At 35.7% G+C, this 22,749-nt stretch overlaps 1 protein-coding gene across 7 annotated transcripts in view; it reads right to left on the bottom strand.

The window, feature by feature from the left end:
- SMG7 (SMG7 nonsense mediated mRNA decay factor) overlaps positions 1 to 22,749 on the bottom strand; it is a 73,191-nt gene that overhangs the window by 17,420 nt on the left and 33,022 nt on the right. For all 7 annotated transcript variants that reach the window (XM_059937630.1, XM_059937668.1, XM_059937643.1 and 4 more), the window contains 9 exons: positions 20,962 to 20,993; positions 18,421 to 18,538; positions 16,529 to 16,661; positions 7,825 to 7,996; positions 6,163 to 6,234; positions 5,150 to 5,300; positions 4,630 to 4,765; positions 621 to 783; positions 115 to 271 (listed from right to left, as the gene is read on the bottom strand). In XM_059937630.1, coding sequence (XP_059793613.1) covers positions 115 to 271; positions 621 to 783; positions 4,630 to 4,765; positions 5,150 to 5,300; positions 6,163 to 6,234; positions 7,825 to 7,996; positions 16,529 to 16,661; positions 18,421 to 18,538; positions 20,962 to 20,993 — 1,134 coding nt within the window. The remainder of the gene's footprint in view (positions 1 to 114; positions 272 to 620; positions 784 to 4,629; positions 4,766 to 5,149; positions 5,301 to 6,162; positions 6,235 to 7,824; positions 7,997 to 16,528; positions 16,662 to 18,420; positions 18,539 to 20,961; positions 20,994 to 22,749) is intronic.

Here is a 22,749-nt window from a genome sequence, read left to right as displayed (position 1 = left end):
TGGAAAATACAAAGTCTTCCATTATTCCAATACTGTTTTAGAAGGCAGTTTCTACATATCTGAATATCAAACAAACAAAGCACACAAGCTAACATGAAACTCCGAGACACTTACTACTGTCTTTCATCCACCACTGCCTCCTGAAAGACCCGGGGTCTGAGTCTCAGCCAGTCCATGGAGACCTTGACTGCAGGTAGGGGATAGGCATTGTAGGATTCCTCCTGAGACTTGTTCTGGAGAGGACACTTGCACAGGATGCCAAGAAAAGACACTTAAAGAAAAAATGTGTTCAGAGAGCATAAGATATTTGAGATTGTGTACCAGTCCAAATTAAAATATTATTATGAGCTTCCTGCTGTATCCTACTTAATACTTAAATATCTTACAGCTTCTTTCTAAAAAGGCGTTTTCTTTCCTATGTTAAAAATGTTATAGATACAGTTGATGAGGGGGTGTCAGCAGATAAAAGGACAGAACTTAGGGTTTAGGCCTCCTGATTCAATATTAAGAAATGTAGGACACTTTTTAGTGTTACTAATGCTTTGTTATAATGATGAAAATGCCTAAGATCATGCTTTCCAAAGAAGATGGCACAGAAAGTTAAATGATTTAATACTCACTAAAGAGGGCCAGCAACTGTGTCCAACACAGCTGCTCATCTTGGCTATAACTATGCTGTTCCGTTTCATTGCTAAAGTCACGAAGGTGATGAAGTTGAAACAGGTTAATGACAGTGACGTGAACTAACTGCTGAGAGTTGAAAGCTTTTTGGAATAGCAGCCTCTGTAAAAGAAGACAGGAATATTGAATATATTATCAAGAACAGAAGCCATCTGTGACACAAGAATTAAACTGGCAGTCTGCATTTAAAGCCACAAAGGTAACATTTATAGATGAGTATTTTAATTGAGTCTGACATGGTCTGATGTTTCTCATGTTGACTTTCTGCCTTGAAAGGATTAAACCCAGACACCACAGAGCTGTTTGAGCTGTTTTTTTTTTTTAACAATACTTTTTTCCATGAGAAACTATACATACATATATATTTTATAATTTTTTAAAATACATTTATTTATTTATTTATGGCTGTATTGGGTCTTTGTTGCTGCGCGCGGGCTTTCTCTAGTTGCGGTGAGTGGGGGCTACTCTTCATTGCAGTGCATGGGCTTCCCATCGTGGTGGCTTCTCTTGTTGCGGAGCACGGGCTCCACAACGTACAGGCTCAGTAGTTGCAGCACGTGTGCTTAGCTGCCCTGAGGCATGTGGGATCTTAGTTCCCCGACAAGGGATTGAACCCACGTCCCCTGCATTGGAAGGCGGATTCTTAACCACTGGACCACCAGGGAAGTCCCAAAAGAAACTTATTTATAAATGAGATATATAGCAAGAACATATCTGGAACACAGGGTAAATGATAAACTAAAGCAATCATTAACAAGTGTTATAGGCGCTTCAACAAATTATTACACTTACATTTTCCCCTATTAGAAAAGCATGGTCTTCATAATCGGATTTCTTTTACTTAATAACTAGGTGTTCACAGTGACCTGCTAATCAGCACTATACGGAAAAATTCACCTACATGCTCTCAGTTATAGCCTTAACTTCATCACCCTTCTACCTTAATATCTACAGTAATTTAGATTACTCCCATATAAAATATTTTTCAAACACAAGTTCCTAACAAAGTTGATAGCTATTAGAGATGATACCTGGCTTTGCCCTACACTTTAGCATAGCCAAGTACTCTCCCTCCCCAGGGAAAATTTTTGGAGAAAGTGGGCGATTCACTGTCACTAGCCTTATGGTGGGAAATAGAAAACTACTTACAGTTCTACCAGCAGTGACAAGAGATCCTACCATCTCAGAAATTTACAGCTGCCTTTGTCTAGCCTATTCTGAGATTTTTTTTTTTTTACATAGTTAAAGAATCTGAAATATCCAGAATAAGTTCTATAATTCTACTAATAAGACCTTTCACGTTATCATTGGAAAAAAATACAATTCTACTTTTCTTTAACTCTGTTCTCCCTCTCATCTCTCTCAGTTTCCTTGTCATCTGCCTTTCCAGTATATACATCAAGAATGCTCACTCCTTTTCTAAAGATATCGACCATTTTTCTTTCCTTTACTCTGAATGTCCTGAAATGCTATCTCTTCTCCAGAGTTCTCCCACAAAACTTCTCCTTCAATCTCTACATCCAACCTTACAGATCAGCTGATCATTTACAGAAATGCATAATACTGGCATGAGAATATTAATTTGTATTTTTCAAAAAGCATTTTTTCCTGTAAGTATAGTTTACAGCAATGTATCCCTTGTATCTATAAATCCACTGGCATTTCTTTTAGAAGGTGATGTCCTACCGAACAAATCCTAGCCCTTTAAAAACATTTTTCTAGTGTATGCACAGAAACATTACAGCATATGAGTGCAGCCTAGTACTAGCAAATGATAATGTAAGTTCATGAACACACAGACCTTGTCTTGTTCTCCCCTGTCTATCTCTAAGAGCTTCAGAAAAGTACACAGTAGACAGTAGGTACTCAAACACTTAGTGAAGGAATAACCCAGACCTTTAGAAGTAAATATGTAAATATTCAGTTGTAATTTCATAACATTTGGATTGTATTTTAGTAAACAGAGGAGTTCCCTGGGAACAAAATCAAACCGGAACTGACTTTTTGTTCCTCAAAGACACTTTCAACAGCAGTTGAGGAATATACTGAACTAAATACCATTAAGAAACAGCACACATTTAACAGATAGGAATAGCCTTGTATCTCAATTCCTAAATCCCAGGCCTTAAGTCCTTCAATGAACCTCAAGTTGGTACACGTTTCTGCTTAGTAGCTAAAGACTTGCTAGTTAGACAGATACACCGATGTTTACATGTGGATAATACTAATTATCTATAAAGGCTTTAGAAACACTTACTCAACTATGCTAAAATTTCACTCCAACAATGTTCTTCTGACATTTCAGTACTGGGTGAGGTTTAAAATAGATCTGCCTCATACTATGTTTAACTTCAGAGTGTTGGAATGATATTTCAGAGTGTATTTTAGCAATTGCCCACATACACCCACCAGAACTTCACATTCAGAAATATATCTGAAGAGAGTATTAGTATTTGAGGTTGAACCAAATACAAAACTGACTAGATTTTATACAAGAATAACTTACATAAAGAAGATCTCACTAAGGTAGGTCCCCCCTTCCTCCCCATTTAGGGAGTATATCTTTCACAGAACCAGAACTGGAAGCAAGATCAAAACGCCATCTGGTCCAACTCCCTGCTAGTTAATGGGACTGCACCTAAACCATCCAAGAAAGATGGCTGTCAATCCGACTTTTAAGCTCTCAAAAGAGAGACCCCCTCAGTAATCCCCTACAGTCTCTATTTAAATTTTAAGATTTTATTTCTGACCTCAGGAAGACAAAGGTGTGTTATTTTAAAATAATCCTTCATATAACTGAAAACATAATGAAACTATTTAGCCTTGTTTGTTCTTTCTAGGCTGAAGAGCCTAGGGCTTTAAAAAGTTGGTTGTTTCTTTCATGTACCCAACTCTATAAATCATGGGCTAAATTTAAATAGGTCACTAAGAGAGCAAAGAACAGAAGGGGACTCTAGAAGCTTATTTTAAAACAAACTATGTCTATTATAGTTATTTAGTATGATCTCTTACGCATAAAAAGTATCAACTAAAAATGATTATCTGTAAAAACTATTTCACCCTGACTATATTTGGCTAAAATATTATCTCAACTGTCTAAATTCAACAATCTCTGGAATGTGAAACTTTTATAATACTTATAAAACTGTAAAGTAGTTACAGACAATTCCCCAAGTGTATAGATACTCAGAAGTAACCAAGAAATATAAAATGTTCTTTGAGACTGTCTTGTTTACTGTTGATTCTAGTGACTAAAACAGTGACTGATATATACTAGTCAAATATTTGTTGAATAAATGAACTAAAAATAAAATTAATGCTAATACTTAATTTTGACTCCTCCAATATTATATAAATTATACTACATTTAAACTGCTAATTTAATATACTAATAAAAAATTATTTTCATATACATAAATAGAACAAAGGTTACTTAATTTTACCTCCTTATACAAATTAGTACAACATATTCCTGTTGAATGAAACTCTCATTACATTCCTTCAATCAACCACAAACTCTGATAGATCAAAGTGCAAGGAGAACAATGCGCTCGGTTTGCAGAATGGGATTACTATCTATGAAGTAGGTAACAGAATCATATCTAAATACAGAAACCATCAAATGTAGGACTTCCAAAACTGAGAAAAGAAAGGTGCTTGGTCTGAGAAGGAAGGAGGAAAAATTGTTTTTTCCCACTATGATATTTTCTGCCAAATGGTATTTTCAGCTACTTAGTGAAAACACTGCTGCTGTATTTCTTTATATAGACAGCACCTCAGTTTAAACTGAAAGAATGCTGTATGCAAGAATTTCACATGCTTTAAATTTAGTTTTTATCAACAGTTTGCAATTAAGTAATGACATAAAAAGCGGGAGTAAGCCTCCTCCAAATCTTACGCTTCCTCATTTAGACAAGACAAAAAATTCTCTATTTAAAAAAATCTAACCTTAAACTGTTCTTCCAATTTCTCTCGAAGAGGGCTCAACTTTTCCAAGCTCTTACTCAGGTACACATGACCGTGGAACTTAATAAAGGCCTTGATGAAGTCAGAAACACCCCATTTGGTTTTCACCTCATCCCGGCTGAAACAAAAGAAAAACTTCCATGAATCTTAAGCAACAAAATGGCTAAAACCTCTTACAGGAGACTTCGATTTGCAAAAACACATTATTTGAGCACCTGTGACTCAAGGAGAGGGTTCGGCATCTGACTGACTTTTCAACTGCAACATACTCAGATGGGTCAGTACTCAGCAGCCTGTACGCCTCCACTGGGAACAAATCAGAGGCTGACTGGCTGAAATTCAGTGATGACTACATGCAAAACTATTGTAATGTATATGTTTAGAAATTAGGCAAGCCTAAGAGAAGAGAAGCATAGGTAACTGGCCATTATTTCTTACATGCCCAAATTTGAGGGGTGAAGGCTACCAGGTTACTAAGTCCTCTTGGAAAAGTCAACCCTACCTTTCCAGTGCTTTAGAAAGTGCTTTTTGTAGATTAGTAGAGGCAGCTGGGAAAGGGAACTTCACAGCAATGCTTCTGCAGTAGTAGAAAATTGTGGTCAGATGGTCTCCTTTGGAAGAAGCTAAGATAGCCAACTGATTGTAAGGCTGACCTGGAGGAGAAAGTTAAGATTCTAAAGCAACCCAAAATGCATGAAGTCTTGCTATCAGAACATAGAAGGTCAGTTTTTAAATCTTTATATTAACAACGGGGAGTATTTCATGAAGTAAATCTCATGACTACCTCATTAAAAATGGCATAATGTAAAACAGCACACTTCAGCTATGGTACATATTATATTTAGGTTGAAAAGTCACATAATTAGGATGAAGAGCACAATAAGTTCAAATGAGACTTCAGAAAGGGCTAGACAATAAATATTTTTGGCTCTGTGGATCTAAAAGTCTCTATCACGACTACTCAACTCTGCCATTATAGTGGGAAAGCAGCCACAGACAACATGAAATAATGTGTCCAACTGCCATCCCTGCCTTCAAGCGGCTCCTTTAGAATTGAAAGGACTTTCAATGTGGCTTAACAAGAATGTAGATCACCAAACACCTACAGTAATTTAATTCAAGAATCACTGCTAATGCCTATCTTGGGAGCCATCAGAAGACAAAAGCATTATCTTTTAGTAATAAGAGATAATTTTTCTAGGAGGGAAATGATAGTATTAAAAAGAAAATTATTCTATAAGTAATAAAGCAAGCCAGAGTTGTTGAAACAATTTTAGATCACATTAGGAGATATTCTATTTATATTGCTTTACTGACAATCGTAATATTAGTTTAAAAAATTTATTTCCAGTTACAGAGAATGTACAGTTAAAAGGAAAAATATAATAATCAATACCAAAACTCAACATTTTTTGGTTTCTTAACACTTGAAAGATGAGCCTTGAACTATTTACCATTTTTCTATATCTAGAGTAAAGTGTCATAATCAACCACAAGTTGACATGGCCCACTCACCATTAGAGGGGACAAGCTGAGCCGCATGCCTGTAGTAGGACTCTGCCTGGCTGGTCTGGTTTCTGTATCGAGCTGAGAGGAGGAAAAAGAAAGTTTAGTTTAAAAACAAACGAACAAACAAACAGATAAAACAAGCATTAGGGTAATATTTCCAAAACAGCTATAGTTTAACAATTTAAAATTAATAAACACATTAAAATTAAATTAAGATGATTAAAGACAGAAAATATTTTAAAACAAATTAACTATAGGATTATGTGTGAAGTGTCTATCCGGCCTTCCCTATTTGGGACATTCAGCATGTAACCAACTTTAAAGCTTACCTAGCCCCCTTTTTCAGGTCCTCCAGTGTCATGCATCACCAGCTCCCACTATGGACTATGCTGGTGACCTGGAGCCGGCCCACAAGAAGGGGTGAGTTATATGGCACTTAAAAACAAAACAAAACAAAAAACACTATACAATATGATCTGAAATTTATGTATTTCTTCAATATCTTATAAAGTGATTTTGAAAAATGCTTCATACCGGACTTCCCTGGTGGCGCAGTGGTTAAGAGTCCACCTGCCAATGCAGGGGACACGGGTTCGAGCCCTGGTCCAGGAAGATCCCACATGCCGCGGAGCAACTAAGCCTGTGCACCACAACTACTGAGCCTGCGCTCTAGAGCCCGCGAGCCACAACTACTGAGCCCGTGTGCCACAACTACTGAAGCCTGCGCGCCTAGAGCCTGAGCTCTGCAACAAGAGAAGCCACCGCAATGTGAAGCCCGTGCACCGCAACAAAGAGTAGCCCCCGCTCGCCACAACTAGAGAAAGCCCGCGTGCAGCAACGAAGACCCAATGCAGCCAAAAATAAACAAATAAATTTTCTTGAAAAAGAAAAAAGAAAAATACCTCATACCTATTGCAATATTATTTATGTGTGTGCAAAGAATACATTGAAAGCAAAACCAATCTAAATATACTACTCACTGAATCTCCCTGTAGAAATTTTAGTGCTTACTTTGATGTGACCTCTCATGGAGTCAATGATTTATGACATCAAGAAATCTAAAATCTTTGAACTTAAAGCAGTAATGCTCTCCATTCCTTGTTATTTGAGGACAGCCAAAACATAATCCTATAGTTAATTTGTTTTACAACCCTTTTAGGTCACCTTAAAGGAATGAACAAGAATAAATAAGTTATATAACATTCCCAGATAAAATATATAAAATGGAAATACAAATCTAACTGTAAAGAGGAAACAATTAAAAATGAGCTTTTAATGTACTGGTAGGAAGAAAAAAAGGCAATCTAAGCTTCAGAATGACTAATTTTTATAAACCCCACAATTCCAAAGGAGTACAGACTTTAGAAAATATTATGGCACCACTTTGAAAAATTTAGCTTTGATTACATTTTTGCTACTTTATTATTTGCCTACATCTGCATAAAGTCTGAATAAAATTTAAATCTGAACATGAAAGTTACTTCCTTCAAGATCCTTTGCCAATCCCAAAGCATTCCGAAAATCTAGGTTCCTTAAAATACATTTTATAGTTTCCTCTTATGACAATCTAAGTTGTGTGTGTATTTTTAAAGGAAAATAATTTCTTTCTGTGACTACTCCAAAGAAAAGCATGAATGCATTATCAATTCCTTCACACCAATGGCTCACCAATGTCTCCAAGGTGGACGAGGCAGTGCTGGCAGATATAGGAACAGGAGCTAGACTGTGGCTTCACTATGGCGCTGGTATGCGTCTGTTTATTGCTGATAATTCCCAATTGGGAAGACTTCACACGGCATGGTAAATCTACATTAAACACTGTACACAGTTCTTGTAATAACTAAAAGGAGAACATAAGCAAGATTTAGTATTGAGTCAGAACTGGTAAGTCAGAAGTGCTCTAACAGTAAAGTTTCCATGTGTAACTAATATCACATACTTCTGACACCTGAGATAGGATAACCTTTCATAGGATAACTAGTAACATTCATTACAAATCACATCTTTTGACTTCTCAAGTATTAGAGCAATCCAGGATGTACATCTAAAAGGAAAAGCAGCATTAAAAATAGGACCACTTAAGGAGGGTATTCAGACTCATTCAGCAAGCAACTCCATGAAATTATCTATCTATCTATCTATCTATCTATCTATCTATCTATCTATCTATCTATCTTCTTTTCCTCTTAGAAACACACAAAACCCATTTAACACTGGTGGTTGGTCACAAATTTGACTTAAATACAAACCAACATATTTGGCAGACTTCAGGAGTTTCTTGAGACTTATTTTGTTAAGCCCAAGGTCAACTTGTGCCTTTGCATACACAAAAGATCTCATGGTACTACAGATCTGGAAGGAACTTCCGATATTATGTAGAACACCCACTCTTTCTTCCTTTCTTCTCTAGTCTTATGGTATGAGGGTTCCTCTTCCCGGTCAGAGATAATTTCTCTGCCTGAGCATGCTATTTCATTCTTCTCTGCCTCCTGCCTGTCATCCTCTCATTTTTTAAATCTACTTTCAACTTCTCAAGCTTCTTTGCTGTGGCCTATAAAGTGTTGCCCACGAAAAATAAACAATAAGTATTATTATAAAAAAAAAAACACAACACACAGAACAAAAGCACTTTCCCTTGACTCTAGATTTCTCCTTTAGCAGCCTTCTAATGTCTCTTCTTCTCAACCAAATTCCTTCAAAAGAGTCCACGTGTCATATCTACTTTCTCAATTCCTGTTCACTCCTTAGTCTATTATGATCTGACTTCCACACAACCCCTTCTCTCCCCATTCCAACATCCACAAACCACTCTATTGAAACTGTTGTCTGTATGACAACTGGTTATAAATAAGCAAATACAATGGACATTTTCTAGTCATCATCTTACTGGATCTCTCTGCTACATTTAAAACAGTTGATGTTACGGTTGATCACTGAGCTTTTCTAGTTCTTTTTATCTTGCCAATCATTTCTTTTCAGTGTCCTTCATTCAAAGGCTTTTCTCCTCCCACCTTAATCCCCTCAAGGGTTTCATTCTTGGCCCCCACACAGCTCTACACTTTCTATTCTCATTCATTCAAGTATTTACTTACAAATGTAATCATTCACATATTTGGTTACTGTATCACACACCATGGTAAGCAATAGAGACACAGAGATGAGTAAAAAAAAATCTGTGTCCTTAAACAGTTCATAGCTAAATGAGCAAGACAGGTATATAAAGTAGGGAGGAAACAGCAAGAGAGAGGAGGAAGGGAGGGAAAGATACGAAACATGACAGCATAAGCCAACAGAATATTCTTCATTTATAATAAACTTCACTCCCTGGGTTATTTGATACATTTGTCTCACCTTCTCCTTGTGATAAACTGGTAGCAATACAGTATGTAGATACGAAGCTCCATTTTTTAGATGAGGATATGAAAACAAAAATATCGAGTCATTTGACTAAGGTTACAGAATTAGAAATATCTTGATTCTATCACCACTCTAATATGTGCAGAATTCACAATACAAAATAAAACACCTTGAGCACCCAACTCAGAAGGATATAAAATGTCCCACTGTTTTCCTAAGATAAAAACCACCTCCATAACCAAATAAAAAATCCTGTATTCCCTTCTCATGAAGCATAGCAATTATCTACATCTTTACTTATACCTGTACATTTCTAATGGGCAAGAAATTTGCTGACATAAAACTGAGTAAACAAAATTAGTGCCCAGAATGGCTAGAGTCTGGAAATATAAAAAAGCAAGAACTACAAGAAAGGAACAAAAAATGGAAGAAACCCAGAAACAGATGACTGTGGAAGATGGCAAGAAGAAACATAACACAGCATAAAGAACTGAGTTCAACAGGTACTTAAAGAACAGACTGGAAAATTAGGCAAGGTTGAATATCTATCAAAAAGAAAAAAGAAAGTTCATGAAAAGTAAATCAAGCATGGTTGAAACTTCATGTGCATGTCTTATAGTAAAATTTTTGCCAGAACCCAGGAGTTGTAGGTAGAGATACCAGAAAAGTTCCTCCTGGTTCAGGATTCCAGGTGAGAGAGCGCTAGTTTAGAGGCAGAAACGAAGTGGAACTAAAGAAGAGAAACATATGTTTAATAAGTTGAACAAAACTATATTTGGCAATTATTCTGTGAAAACTCTTTTATACTATTAGCTCTTCACTCTACACTAAGAACTGAGAACTAACTATGAAGATATAGAATACCACCTTTTAACTTACTATAGAAACTTAATGATAATGCTTTCTTTTTGGCTCCCATTTTCTTAGAATAAGAACTACTCTACTGTTCTGTTCTTTGATGTTTAAAAAAAAAACCCATACTGCATGATGTTACATCTTTACTTCGATTGGGAGTTTGGTTCTGGCTCGAGGCATCATGCTTTATTTTATTTATTTATTTAATTTTTATTGGAGTATAGCTGCTTTACAATGTTGTGATAGTTTCTGCTATACAGCAAAGTGAATCAGTTATATGTACACACATATCCACTCTTTCTTAGATTTCCTTTCCATTTAAGTCACCACAGATCACTGAGTAGAGTTCCCTGTGCTATATAGTAGGTATTCATTAGTTATCTCTTTTATACATAGTAGTGTATATATGTCAATCCCAATCTCCCAATTCGTCCCCCTTGAACCATGCTTTAAATAGTTAACAAAATATCTAAGTCAAAATCATCTTCGCAGGATAATCATGTATCAGTCTCTTGTCAATCCACTCCACTCAGATTTCTATCTCAAGCACTCTACTGAAGTCACATTTCATCAAATCCAAGATACCATAAATTATAAGATGAACTATTATTTCCATAACATTGAGGGGAAAAAAAAACAATGCCAATTAAATGGTGACTGACCACCTTTTGTAAACTTATCCCCATTTCAGAGGTGTTAAAATATGAAAAATGTTTTAGAAATGAAGAAATATGGTATTCATTAATTTCACCAATGACTTCCATATTGTCAAATCTAACTGATCACTTTTAAATCACCTTACTTGACTTCTCTGTAGCACTCAACAGAGTTGATCACCCCTTCCTCTTGTTGAAATGCTTTTCTCTCTGGCTTCCAAGGCACCACTCTGACTTTCTTCTATTGCAATGTGGCTCTTCCTGTGCCAAACCTGTTCCCACCTAGTCCCATGGGTTTCAATGCCAAACACTAATGTCTAAGTCAAGGTTCTTTATTGTAATAATAAATTTTACTCTGGCCCTGACCTTTTCACTGAGCTCCAAGCTTACCTAATTACCTATTTGACCCCTCCTCTCAAACAGGCATCTCTCTAATGTAACATGGATAGAGCTGCCTTCTCCTCAGTGTTCCCTATCTCAGTAAATGGTATAACCAGCCAGCTAGCTGCTCAATCTGATAACTCAAGTCATCTTTGACTCTTCCCTTACCCGATTCTACACATCCAATCCAAACCATCAGGAAGTTCTACTGGCTATACTTCAAAAATCCCTTAATAACCTTCCATTACTACAGCAGCATGCTAACTACCTTCCATTCCTGACCTGCTAATTCATTCTCCACAGAACATCCAAGGTAATCTTTTAAAAATGCAAATTTTATCATGGTATTCCCTTGCCTACTTTCCAATGGCTTGCAACTACACTTAAGATTAAAATTCAAAACTCATCTTAGTCTATAAGGCTGTACAATGATTTGGACTTGGTGTACTTCCCCAATATGGTAGCTTAATCTGCACTGCATGTCATCAAAAACGATGTATGAACATTACTGTTCACAACATCATTAACTGTTTCAATTATCAAGCCAAAATAACAACAACAACAAAAAAATGCAAGCAACAAGTCCTATTAATGTTGATATCTGAAAAAAAGTTTATTGCTGCTCATTCTACAACTGTTGTGATCACTCAACCACTGCCTATGGAATGCAGTGGGGAAAGATCAATGCTTGCTTATTATAAAAATTTCAAAAAATAAATTTCAAAATTAGATTATATATTTTTCTTTATAAAACAACATTTTGAGACATTTGAATGATTTTATTATTGACTTGCTTATAAAGTGTTTTTGCAAATAACATGCCCCCTCAACAAAAATGATGATTCTTGCTTTACTTGTCTGGATTTATCAATGTCCAATCAAACCCTTGGAAATGTGTTACATGTATATCACATCATAAAAAAAAGGTTAAGAATCATTTTTCAAGATAACAAGCAAGTCTGTGTAACGGCTAATATAAAAACGTATTGCAGAAAGTGGATGCTCTCCCTCTACCTCCACCAGGGCCGCCTGCAGCAAGTCCCTACTACCCCTCCCTACTTCAGTTGTGTTCACAGTTTAAATTTCTACTACATGAGGGAAGGAAGCGATTTAAGCTGGAGATGAGACTGGAGTTTTAAAACTGGACTATGTTTAAAAACCTAAGAGCAATCAGAACAGTAAGAAATCTGTCCAAGATGTTATGACGGGAATCTGGAATTCAACAAAGCATAGTTGAAAGTAGTGAAGTGGAGGTGGGGGGTGGGATACCATTTCTGTCAATACCCCACAGAGCTAAGACTATTCAATTAACATGTAGAGTCAAACGTACACATAATTCTACATCATGATTTTCACTTAATAATAACACAATTTCATCTTAAAAAAAAAATCTTCATAAATAGGACCTAATTAAACTTAAAAGCTTTCACAGAGCAAAGGAAACAGTCAACAAAACGAAAAGACAACCTAGTGAATGGGAGAAAATATTTGCAAGTGATATGACTGATAAGGGGTTAATATCCAAAATAATATATAAACAGCTCATACAACTTAATATCAAAAAACAACCAGATTAAAAAATGGGCAGAAGACCTGAATAGACATTTTTCCAAAGAAGACATACAGATGACCAACAGGCACACGAAAAGAGGCTCAACATCGCTAATCATCAGAGAAATGCAAATTAAAACTACAATGAGGTATCACCTCACACCTGTCAGAATGGCTATCATCAGAAAGACCACAAATAACAAACGCTGGTGAAGATGTGGAGAAAAGGGAGCCCCCATACACTGTTGGTAGAAATGTAAATTGGTGCAGCCACTGTGGAAAATAGTATGGAAGTTTCTCAAAAAAATAAAAACAGATCTACCATAGGACCCAGCAATTCCACTCCTGGGCATAAATCCAAAAAAAATGAAAACACTAATTCAAAAAGATACATGCACCCCAATGTTCACAGTAGCATTATACACAACTGCCAAGATATGGAAGAAACCTAACTGTCCATCAACAGATGAATGGATAAAGAAGATGTGGTGTGTGGCGGTGTGTGTGTGTGTGTGTGTGTGTGTGTGTCCCCACATACATACATATACAATGAAATACTACTCAGCTATAAAAAAGAATGAAATTTTGCCACTTGCAACAACACAGATGGACCTGGAGGATACCACGTTAAATGAAATAAGTCAGGCAGAGAAAGACAAATGCTGCATGTTATCACTTATATGTGGAATCTAAAAAAACAACAAAGCAGTGAATATAACAAAAAAGAAACAGACTCACAGATATAGAGAACAAACTAGTGGTTACCAGCTAGGAGAGGAAAGGGAGAGGGGCAAGATAGGGGTAGGGGATGAAGAGGTACAAACTACTATGTATAAAATAAATAAGCTACAAGGATATATTATACAGCACAGGGAATACAGCCAATATTTATAATAACTATAAACAGAGTATAACCTTTAAAAATTGTAACTATGTTGTACACCTGAAACATAATATTGTACATCAACTAAACCTCAAAAAAAAAAACTTCATAAATACCATTTATAATAGTTTCATAATTCCATTTTTCAGATAGGCTGTAATTTATTTAATCTTTACTCTATTTCAGGATATTGATGCTGTTTTCAAATTTTAATATTTGAATTATAATATCTATTTGTTCCTTTAAATATAAGTATTATTGTTATTGTTAAATATCCACTAATCTATGGACAAATGGACAAAGAAAAAACTGTACTGTAAAAACAAAAACTATCTGATAACTTCTGTATTTCAAAAAACTTTAAATAAAATGAAAGAACAACAGAAGAAATTGGAGAAAAAGATGTTTGTCAAAAAAAAAGGAAGAAAAATTAATATCCCCTTATATAGAAAAAGCTCAGACAAATCACCATGGAAAAAACTAGGGTCTGAACAATGAAAGGGAAAAGTAAATGAATAAATGATTTATATAAAATACAAATATTTAATAAAATATAAAAGAAGTTCAACATCACTAGTAATTAGATTACATTGAATTTTAAATGAAATATTTTCCATCTATCAAGTATAAGTTATTCAATTAATCATTCATTTGCCTTTATTGAAATATTTAACACTGGTGAGTGGATGTCAAGACAGACACTTGCATACACTGCTGATGGAAATACAAAAATATAAATGATAACCTTTTGGGAAAACAATTATGTGTATCAATAGTATTAAAGCTCCACTCATCCAATGATTTAATTCACCATCCAATGAAGAACCTATCCTCAGGGGCTTCCCTGGTGGCGCAGTGGTTGAGAGTCTGCCTGCCAATGCAGGGGACGCGGGTTCGAGCCCTGGTCTGGGAAGATCCCACGTGACGCGGAGCAACTGGGCCCGTGAGCCACAGTTGCTGAGCCTGCGCGTCTGGAGCCTGTGCTCCGCAACAAGAGAGGCCACGATAATGAGGCCCGTGCACCGTGATTAAGAGTGGCCCCCACTTGCCGCAACTAGAGAAAGCCCTCGCACAGAAACGAAGACCCAACACAGCCATAAATAAATAAATAAATAAACTCAACAGTTAAAAAAAAAAAAAAAAAAAAAAGCTCGTAAACTCAGTGATAAAAAAAAGAACCTATCCTCAGGAAGTAATCCAGTATTAGAGAAAATGCTTTATATACAAAGATGCTTATCAAACTGTTTAATAATACAAAGAAAAACTTACATTATGTTTATAGAGCGGATACAAGAATGAATAGGTACAAACACGTACAAAAGTATAAAAACACTAGAAACATACATATTAAAAGTAGTAATTTATCCTGAATGAGAGGGTAATGAACAATTTTTGACTTTTTATAATTTTCAAATCTTCTGAAATTAGTATGTATGTTTTTATAATCAGAAAGCCAAAAGAAACCCTGTATCTATTAATGTATCCATCTCCTCATTTAGACTGATATGCCCTTGAAAGTTAAAGATGGTCTCTTTTCTCTCCAATTCTCAGTGTCTAGTATTGTGCCTTACGAAGAGTAGACTTTTAACAGCTACTTGTAGAATGAATTAATCTTTAACATCTGCTAATAAGGATTAGTTAGTGGCAAACCACAATCCCCCTCTCCAGAAATATCAACTTTTGCTAAAAGTTGGCATCAATTTAAAAATGAATTTTGAGAACAAGAACCATACTTGAGTTCTTTCAATGATGAACTGTGATGAATGTTTTAGTCTAAGTAAAACAAATAATCTCTGTAAGATGATGGCTATTTGCTATCTTTTAACAGTCTTTTCTTTCTCTTCATTCTAAGAAGTAGTAAAACCAAAATGGAGCCAAAATACAGGTAGCAATGGTCAAGCAGCAGCACAGAGAGAAGGTTCTTGAATTTCTTTCGGAGCAAGATCTGCAAAACCTTGTCTTGTCATTATAAGATGAGAATTTATATACATGTTATTAATTAAATTATGAATGCTATTACAAGTGGATGAGATGAATTTCTAAAGAATTCTGCTTAAATAAAATTCATTGTCCAAAAAGATTTATTTATTCTTTTACCTCGCCTGATTCAGAAGTCATATCAAGATATAATTAAGGACAAGGAAAGTCTCTGAGGACAATCAATAATAGCTTATTATTCAAACTGAGGAAAGGCTACTCTATTTCTTAGGTAGTTTAATAGCACTGAAGCTCCAGATAAATTCTACTGTATATATAATACTATGAAAACTCACTTGATATCACAAATTTTGACTATTTCTTACCTGGCAAAACATAGCTGTTACTTTCACAATGACTACGCCCATACATTTACATTTGCTCTACTACCACCTGTAACTCACTACTTCTGCTGTTTCACTAAGGCATTGCTCTCATTACCCTTTTTTTTATTCACACAATTATACCTCTAACCTTTAAGCTGAACCATCACTTTTTTTTTTTCCATCACCTTTTTAAGAGCAGAGTCTTTACTGTTTTAAAGGTCTTATGGTAAGTAATTTCAGACATTTTGATTCATCTGAGATTATAGGTGATCAACTCCTGGATGGACCATACAGTGGGTACCCCAAGTGCTTATATGAACAAGATGTGTGCAAAGAGAATATTCACTACTAATTTTAGGAAAATTGGTATACAGTGCAGAACTCACCTGAGTATAGAAGCCACTAGCTGCCTCTAGGAACAGAGAAAGGTTTGCCTGAACTTCACTCCGATTCGGGTTTGCTCGATTCTTTGCCTGGCCTTGTAGTGTTGTGATCTGATTCTTAAAGGCATGATTCCAGCTGAAAACAAAATGTAATTCTATTTGGTATAGCAGTGACTCACTGGGCAGACACTGGTCCCCCTGAGAACAAGAAAGAACTGTTTGTTATAATTATAACACACTAGACAGTAAACCTGCATTAAAGTTATTCACTTAAATAACTTTATGCTCCCCTTTGAACAAGACTAGACAAGCAGTAGAATGCAACTGACCTTAGTAAACACTTACCAAATGTTCGAATAATCAGACTGTGGCTTCAGTTATTAATCTTTTAGGGCTACTAGACTTAGAACCTATTTAGGAATCCTGGTACAAAATTAGAACTACAGTGGCAAGACCAAAGTAAAAGCAAGCTATTAACAAATTTCCATACATTGCACCATTGTGTCAAAAAATATGTGTTCTCTGTATCAAGTGGCATGTCTGGGGGTGGGGGTGGGGGAGTTTTTTTTGTAAATATTAAGTCATATCTCTTATTTCTCTAAAACTTATTTCCCACAGCACTCAGTTCTAGTTCTATTTAACAGTTTGTTTATTTCTCTTGGGGTTAATATTTTCGTTAGAGCTTGAAATATAAACTCATTTTGACATTTCAATTTTGGCTATTCAAACTAAGAAACAACACAATGCTGAAATATGGCACACCAAAATCCTGTTATAAAATGCCTTTCATTAATCGAATTGTATAGAGAATCATTTTAAATTCAGTTATGGTGAAATACAGTCACTCCCTAATTTGGAAATCACAGGGGAAATCACAAAGAAACAAAACAAAAAAAGGGAACTAGGATGGAGGGAAGATATTACTGGCTGAAGGAAGCAAACACAGACAGATAAAGGGTTTACAACCTACCTGGAAAGTACCTAATTCTTTATCAACGGCAGCTTTTGAGGCTCTTTTGAAGCACTGGGGTTTTTAATGATTTATGAGGGCAATCAATCACTCCCTCAGCATTTTTGATGCCATCTTATCCATGACTCTAATATCAAAAATATGGGTTTGAGTGGTTGTGATTAAGCTCTATTACTAGATCTCCTAACAATATAAAGGTTAGGTGTGCAATATAGGAAAAACTAATCTTCACCACTACTTAGGGTAACAGGCATTATTAAACAGAATATTCTTGATTTTTAATTTTCCACCAGGCTAATGTCCTTGTTCCAATTTATAAGGCAAGGCCTTCCATGAAAGACATTTATTTACTCAGTTGGGAATCTGGTCATCTGCCATTTCACCCCTAATAGAAAGAATGAGTGGAACAGCCTAAATATACAAAATCTTTCTTTAGTCTTATTAGGGGGGAAAAAAAAGGAAATACCTATTTATTGGATTAAAAGGAAGAACTTTCCTTACAATGTAAACACATTTTCCTTTGGGAGAAACTTATAGAATCATATTTATCAGAGAAAGCCTACTTCGTATTTCTTTTTTTAAATCACGGCTCAAATATAGGACTGAATACAATACAGAGAATCCAAACACTGTCTCTTAGTACTTGAAACACATACAAATTTGTTTTTACGATACGCCCTGAAGACCTTAATAAAACTCAACTCTAAACATTTCTCCTCTTGCTACCTAAGACTGTATCTAAAGTAATATCAATGGTCAAATATTTTGTTCAAAAAGATCACAAGTATTAGAATTTCTTTCCTTTTTTTTTTCATTGAAAAAGCTTACTCTGAAATAGGTTAAAAAGAAACAACCAAATTGTTCTCTTCTAAAGTCTTGGTGAGATTCCTGATCTTACAGGGACATCCCAAATGGTAATACTTACAGATCCTGTTCTACTTTCTTGTCTAAAGCGTATTCCAAATCAGTAACCAGCATCTTCTGGTACAGGTCCTGCAGAGCCTGCCTGGATGTCCAGACCTCGGCTGGACCCAGCTTAGAATCTGAGTAACAAAACAAAAAAAGAACAGTAGATAGATAAACAGATAGTTAAGACCATTATGCCACACCAAGAATTCCTTCACTCTCCATTCCCCAAAGCAAAAACATGCTTTAAACAGATATCACAGACAGCTGCAGAAGTTTTATACTACTACATTTCAGATGACTTTTACCTTTTGGCTAATGACTACATCTGTTTCAAAATGCTTCTGTACTTGTCTTTTAGTTTTGAAATAACGCCATGAAATGAAAAAGGCTTAAAAAAAGAGAGTGGTTCACCCTTTGATCTTGGTTTGGATTTCTATGCATTCATACCATAGGAAGCCATATGCCTCATAATAAGTCACCCCATTTGAAATGATGGACTGCCAAGTTGGTCTGTTTACTCTCATAACTATACCTCTTTGTCCAAAGCAGCTTTTCTCTTTTTCTTTTGAATCATTCTCACAATTGTCCTTACAGAATCCTCCTGTCAGCTCACAGTCCAGCAGCTGTTTGGGCATTCTGCTATTACTCCTACTCTCCTATGTATGTCAAGCCAATAAAGTCTTGACAGTGAGTGTTATTTTAACAATCGGTAGACTGCTTGCCAAGACACTTTTGTGAGCAATACACACTTGCTATTTAATGCAAATGAGGACCAGTAGCAGACAGTGATTAAACTGCTCAAGAGGCCAAATGAGAGACTGGGTGCAAGATGAAATCAGAAAGTCAGGCTATAACTATATGTAATACCAAATTGGGGCCATATTGTCTGCCAGAGTCCTACAAGGCACATTAGCCTTTCCGATTACTAGGCTTATGAGTGCAATAATTGACAGTGAGCTGCCTCAATAGAAGAATTTAATAATGGACTTTTCAATTATATATTTCCGGCTGCTAGTTAGCCTGTCTGGTTGCATTTAGTATTTTGCCACTGCACAATGGCATAATCTTCACTCTTCTTTAGGTCTGCTATTAGTATCTACAGCCACCATAATCCTATTCTGCCCACAGAATCTCCCAGACATCAGAGTTAATCTTTACAAGAGTTTGCTGGCTACTAAAAAATAGGGTCTATTTTTTGGTATCAGGGTCTCGGTCCCTTCCTTATTAAGCTTTTAATGACTAAATAAATAGATTTATAGATTTATTCAACCCTGCTTCAATTCACTGATTGCAGGAAAAGGAATGTAAGGGATCATTAACTCTGACCTATCAGTGAGACTATCATTTAAATGAGCAGACTTAATATCTTAAGGACAGGTCACCTTCTGGGCAGGTCAAATGTCCCCTACAAAAGTCAAACCCTAAGCCTACTTACTGAGGGTGTTCAAGAGTTAAGAAAATGTAAAAGGTATATAGATGGCTTAACATTGTTCCGTGCACAATTTCTGTCACGCAATATAGATTATGCTTACAATGCCCATACAAGAGCATAATACAGTAGCTCAGAGCTGACATCAGAATCCATAGTATGGAAGATGATGACAGTTATGTTAATAATGGGAAGAACTATAAACCTATAAAAAGTGTTTTTGGCTTTTTTTCCCTTTTTTTTCTTGAGCAAGATGACAATGAGATTATCTAAAATTCTTAGAACATTAGCCTGCAATTCTACAGATTGAGAAAAAGAGATCTAAATAGCCCATTTCCTCTTGGTTGTAAATTATGGCAGGTATGCTGCTTACAAGTTTAACTTTCTTTGCAGGTTTCACTGCAGAACTAAAATCTTCAAAAATTAGGATGAGATCCATTAGCACTTATTGTTTTTTTACATTTTAGGACGGTTATAGAAAGCATATTGCTGTTATGCTGTTACAGAGAACATATTGATCACTACATAGTTACTGCCATATATTTCCTAATTTTGGAGTTAAATTCATCTGCTCCTTTTAGTGACTAATTCCAGTTATTCTTTCAAAAACACCTTGGCTGTTATTCAAAACAAAAAGCGTGAGAAAAGAAAGAAAAGTGGCAAGGTAGCTCATTCGATTTCAAGGACTTTCAATTCGCAAGAGTTTTCCTGCAAACATTTTTTTCTGAAGGTTTACCTACTATTCAAGTTTGGGGAATTATAAACAGGAAGATATAAATCTAATACCATGAGATATTTGTGTTTATATGGTATATGAATTATTTTTTCTGTATCTCGTAAGTAGCTGATAAATAGTTTGTAAAAATTAATAGTTTGTAAAAATTAAATGAGTATATGCATTAAATTAAGTAATATTCAACTCAGTGTAGCACAGATTACATAAAAATTTTGACAAGCCATCTAAGTAAGAATTCAAAGTATAAAAACAATAAATATTTAAAATAAATAGTAAGTTATCATCCCCTCTGGCAACCAGGACAGTACTACAAGTAGTATAATAAGATGATACACTTCCCTTAATTTAATGGTATAAAATAAGTTGTGAAGAACAAAAGAGCCAGCCAATACCTGTCATGTCAGCCTTCAGGACTTCTGCCTGCCTAAAAAAGGGAAAAAGAACCTCAGTTAGAAACAAACTAGGCCCACCCAACATAAGTAACACTAAAAGTTAAGTAAAATTATATATGACAGTAAGAATGTATAACAGCTGTATTTGTGGCACTGCAAATAGTGTCCCTGCTTTAATGCTTAGAGTAGCATTAGATCTTGGCAAATTGATGCCATTCCTTACGAGTTCACAGGGTCATCGCAAACTCTTCTACTGAGTAGAGTTCATTTTCTTACTGTTTACCTCCAAATTTTCCCTCAATGAGGCCAAGAAATTCTATGTTTCTCAATTCACTAGCCACTATAACTATTTCAAATCTCCATTCTCCTCAATTCTTTTCGGCAAAGGACAGCCCCATACCTCAGGAAAAACAATGCCCAGTTACTAAACACTTACTACAGTCACAGAGCCCTCCTTCCTTCTTACTCTTGTTAAAATACTAGCGGTACTGCATCTCTTACTTATTAAGACCAGTAATTACACTTAGGTATGCTCTTTCTAACCTTTTTAAGGACTTCTGCTCCTTTAATTACCCTCTCCCCTCTTTCAATAATTTAAAAACTTCCCTCTCTATTGGATCCTTCTCACAGTATTTAAACATGCCCTATGCTCTCACAGATTTTAAAACCTTCTATCCTAGATTTTCCTCTAGCTGCTGCTTCTTTTCTCTCTCCCAAATTCTTTAAGAATTGCCTATATTCAAGAGGTCCAAAACTGAACTCATGACCCATCCCTACCCCCATCCCTGGTTTTCTTTCTAGTGTTTTGTACTTTAGCAAATGTATCATGGCTTTCCAGTTGTGAAAAGCAGACACCTGGAATTCATCCATGATAACGTTCTCTCAAATCCCTGGTAATCTATCAACTCCAAAGAATTTTACCTACTAAATACATCTTGAATCTGTAGCTCTCCCTTTACTTCCTCTTCAGTCACTATAATTCAAGTTACAACCATCCCTTGCCTGGACTATTGCAAAGCCACCAAATTGTTTTCTCCACTTCACTCTTGTCTCATTTCATTCTGCTCTCTCCACTGCTATCAGAGGGATCTTTAAAAAATGCAAATCTGACCTCACCAATTGCGCACTTAAAACCCTTTAATGATTTTCCACTGCTTTTAGGGTAAAAACCAAGATCTTTACTAAAGTGGTCTACAAAGTCCTCTGTAACTGAAGAGAGTCTCTGTACTCTACTTCTACCATTATTCTTTTCTCTCCTTGATCTCTGTGTTCCAGCCCCTGGACTTCTTTCTGGATTCTCCACAGTGCTTGGCTCCCCTGGCGCTCAGGGCCTTTGTAAAGAAGAGTCCCTTTGCTAGGAATACATCTTCCTCCTTTGTCTGGTTAATTACTCATCCTTTGTCTCAGTAGAGACATTACTTCCTCAGGAAGCTTTACTTGAACCCTGCACACATGAAGGATATTCCTGTTTTATGCTCTCAAAGCACTTGTATTTTTTCTTTACAGTGTATATCACAGATTTTAGGAATGCTCACCATCACAACTTCTTTGCCTACACAGTGGGCATTCAATACATATTTTTTAAGTGAATAAAGGAAAAAGGCTAAATTATTTTCATATACTCTAAAAAGGTAAGTATATAAACTTATGAGATTTCCATTTTTAAAAACAAAATTTGACATAAAAGCTAGAAGAATATTTAGAGATTCTAAAAGTTTTACTGTAAATGCTTTATGTAATTTATTATTTGATAACAATTGTGAATTTTAGTTTCATCAAAACAAAACA

The sequence above is a fragment of the Balaenoptera ricei genome, chromosome 1 (assembly GCF_028023285.1).
Source record: "Balaenoptera ricei isolate mBalRic1 chromosome 1, mBalRic1.hap2, whole genome shotgun sequence".
In the NCBI taxonomy this organism is placed as follows: Eukaryota; Metazoa; Chordata; class Mammalia; order Artiodactyla; family Balaenopteridae; genus Balaenoptera; species Balaenoptera ricei.
This window is presented reverse-complemented; position numbering and strand designations above follow the sequence as displayed.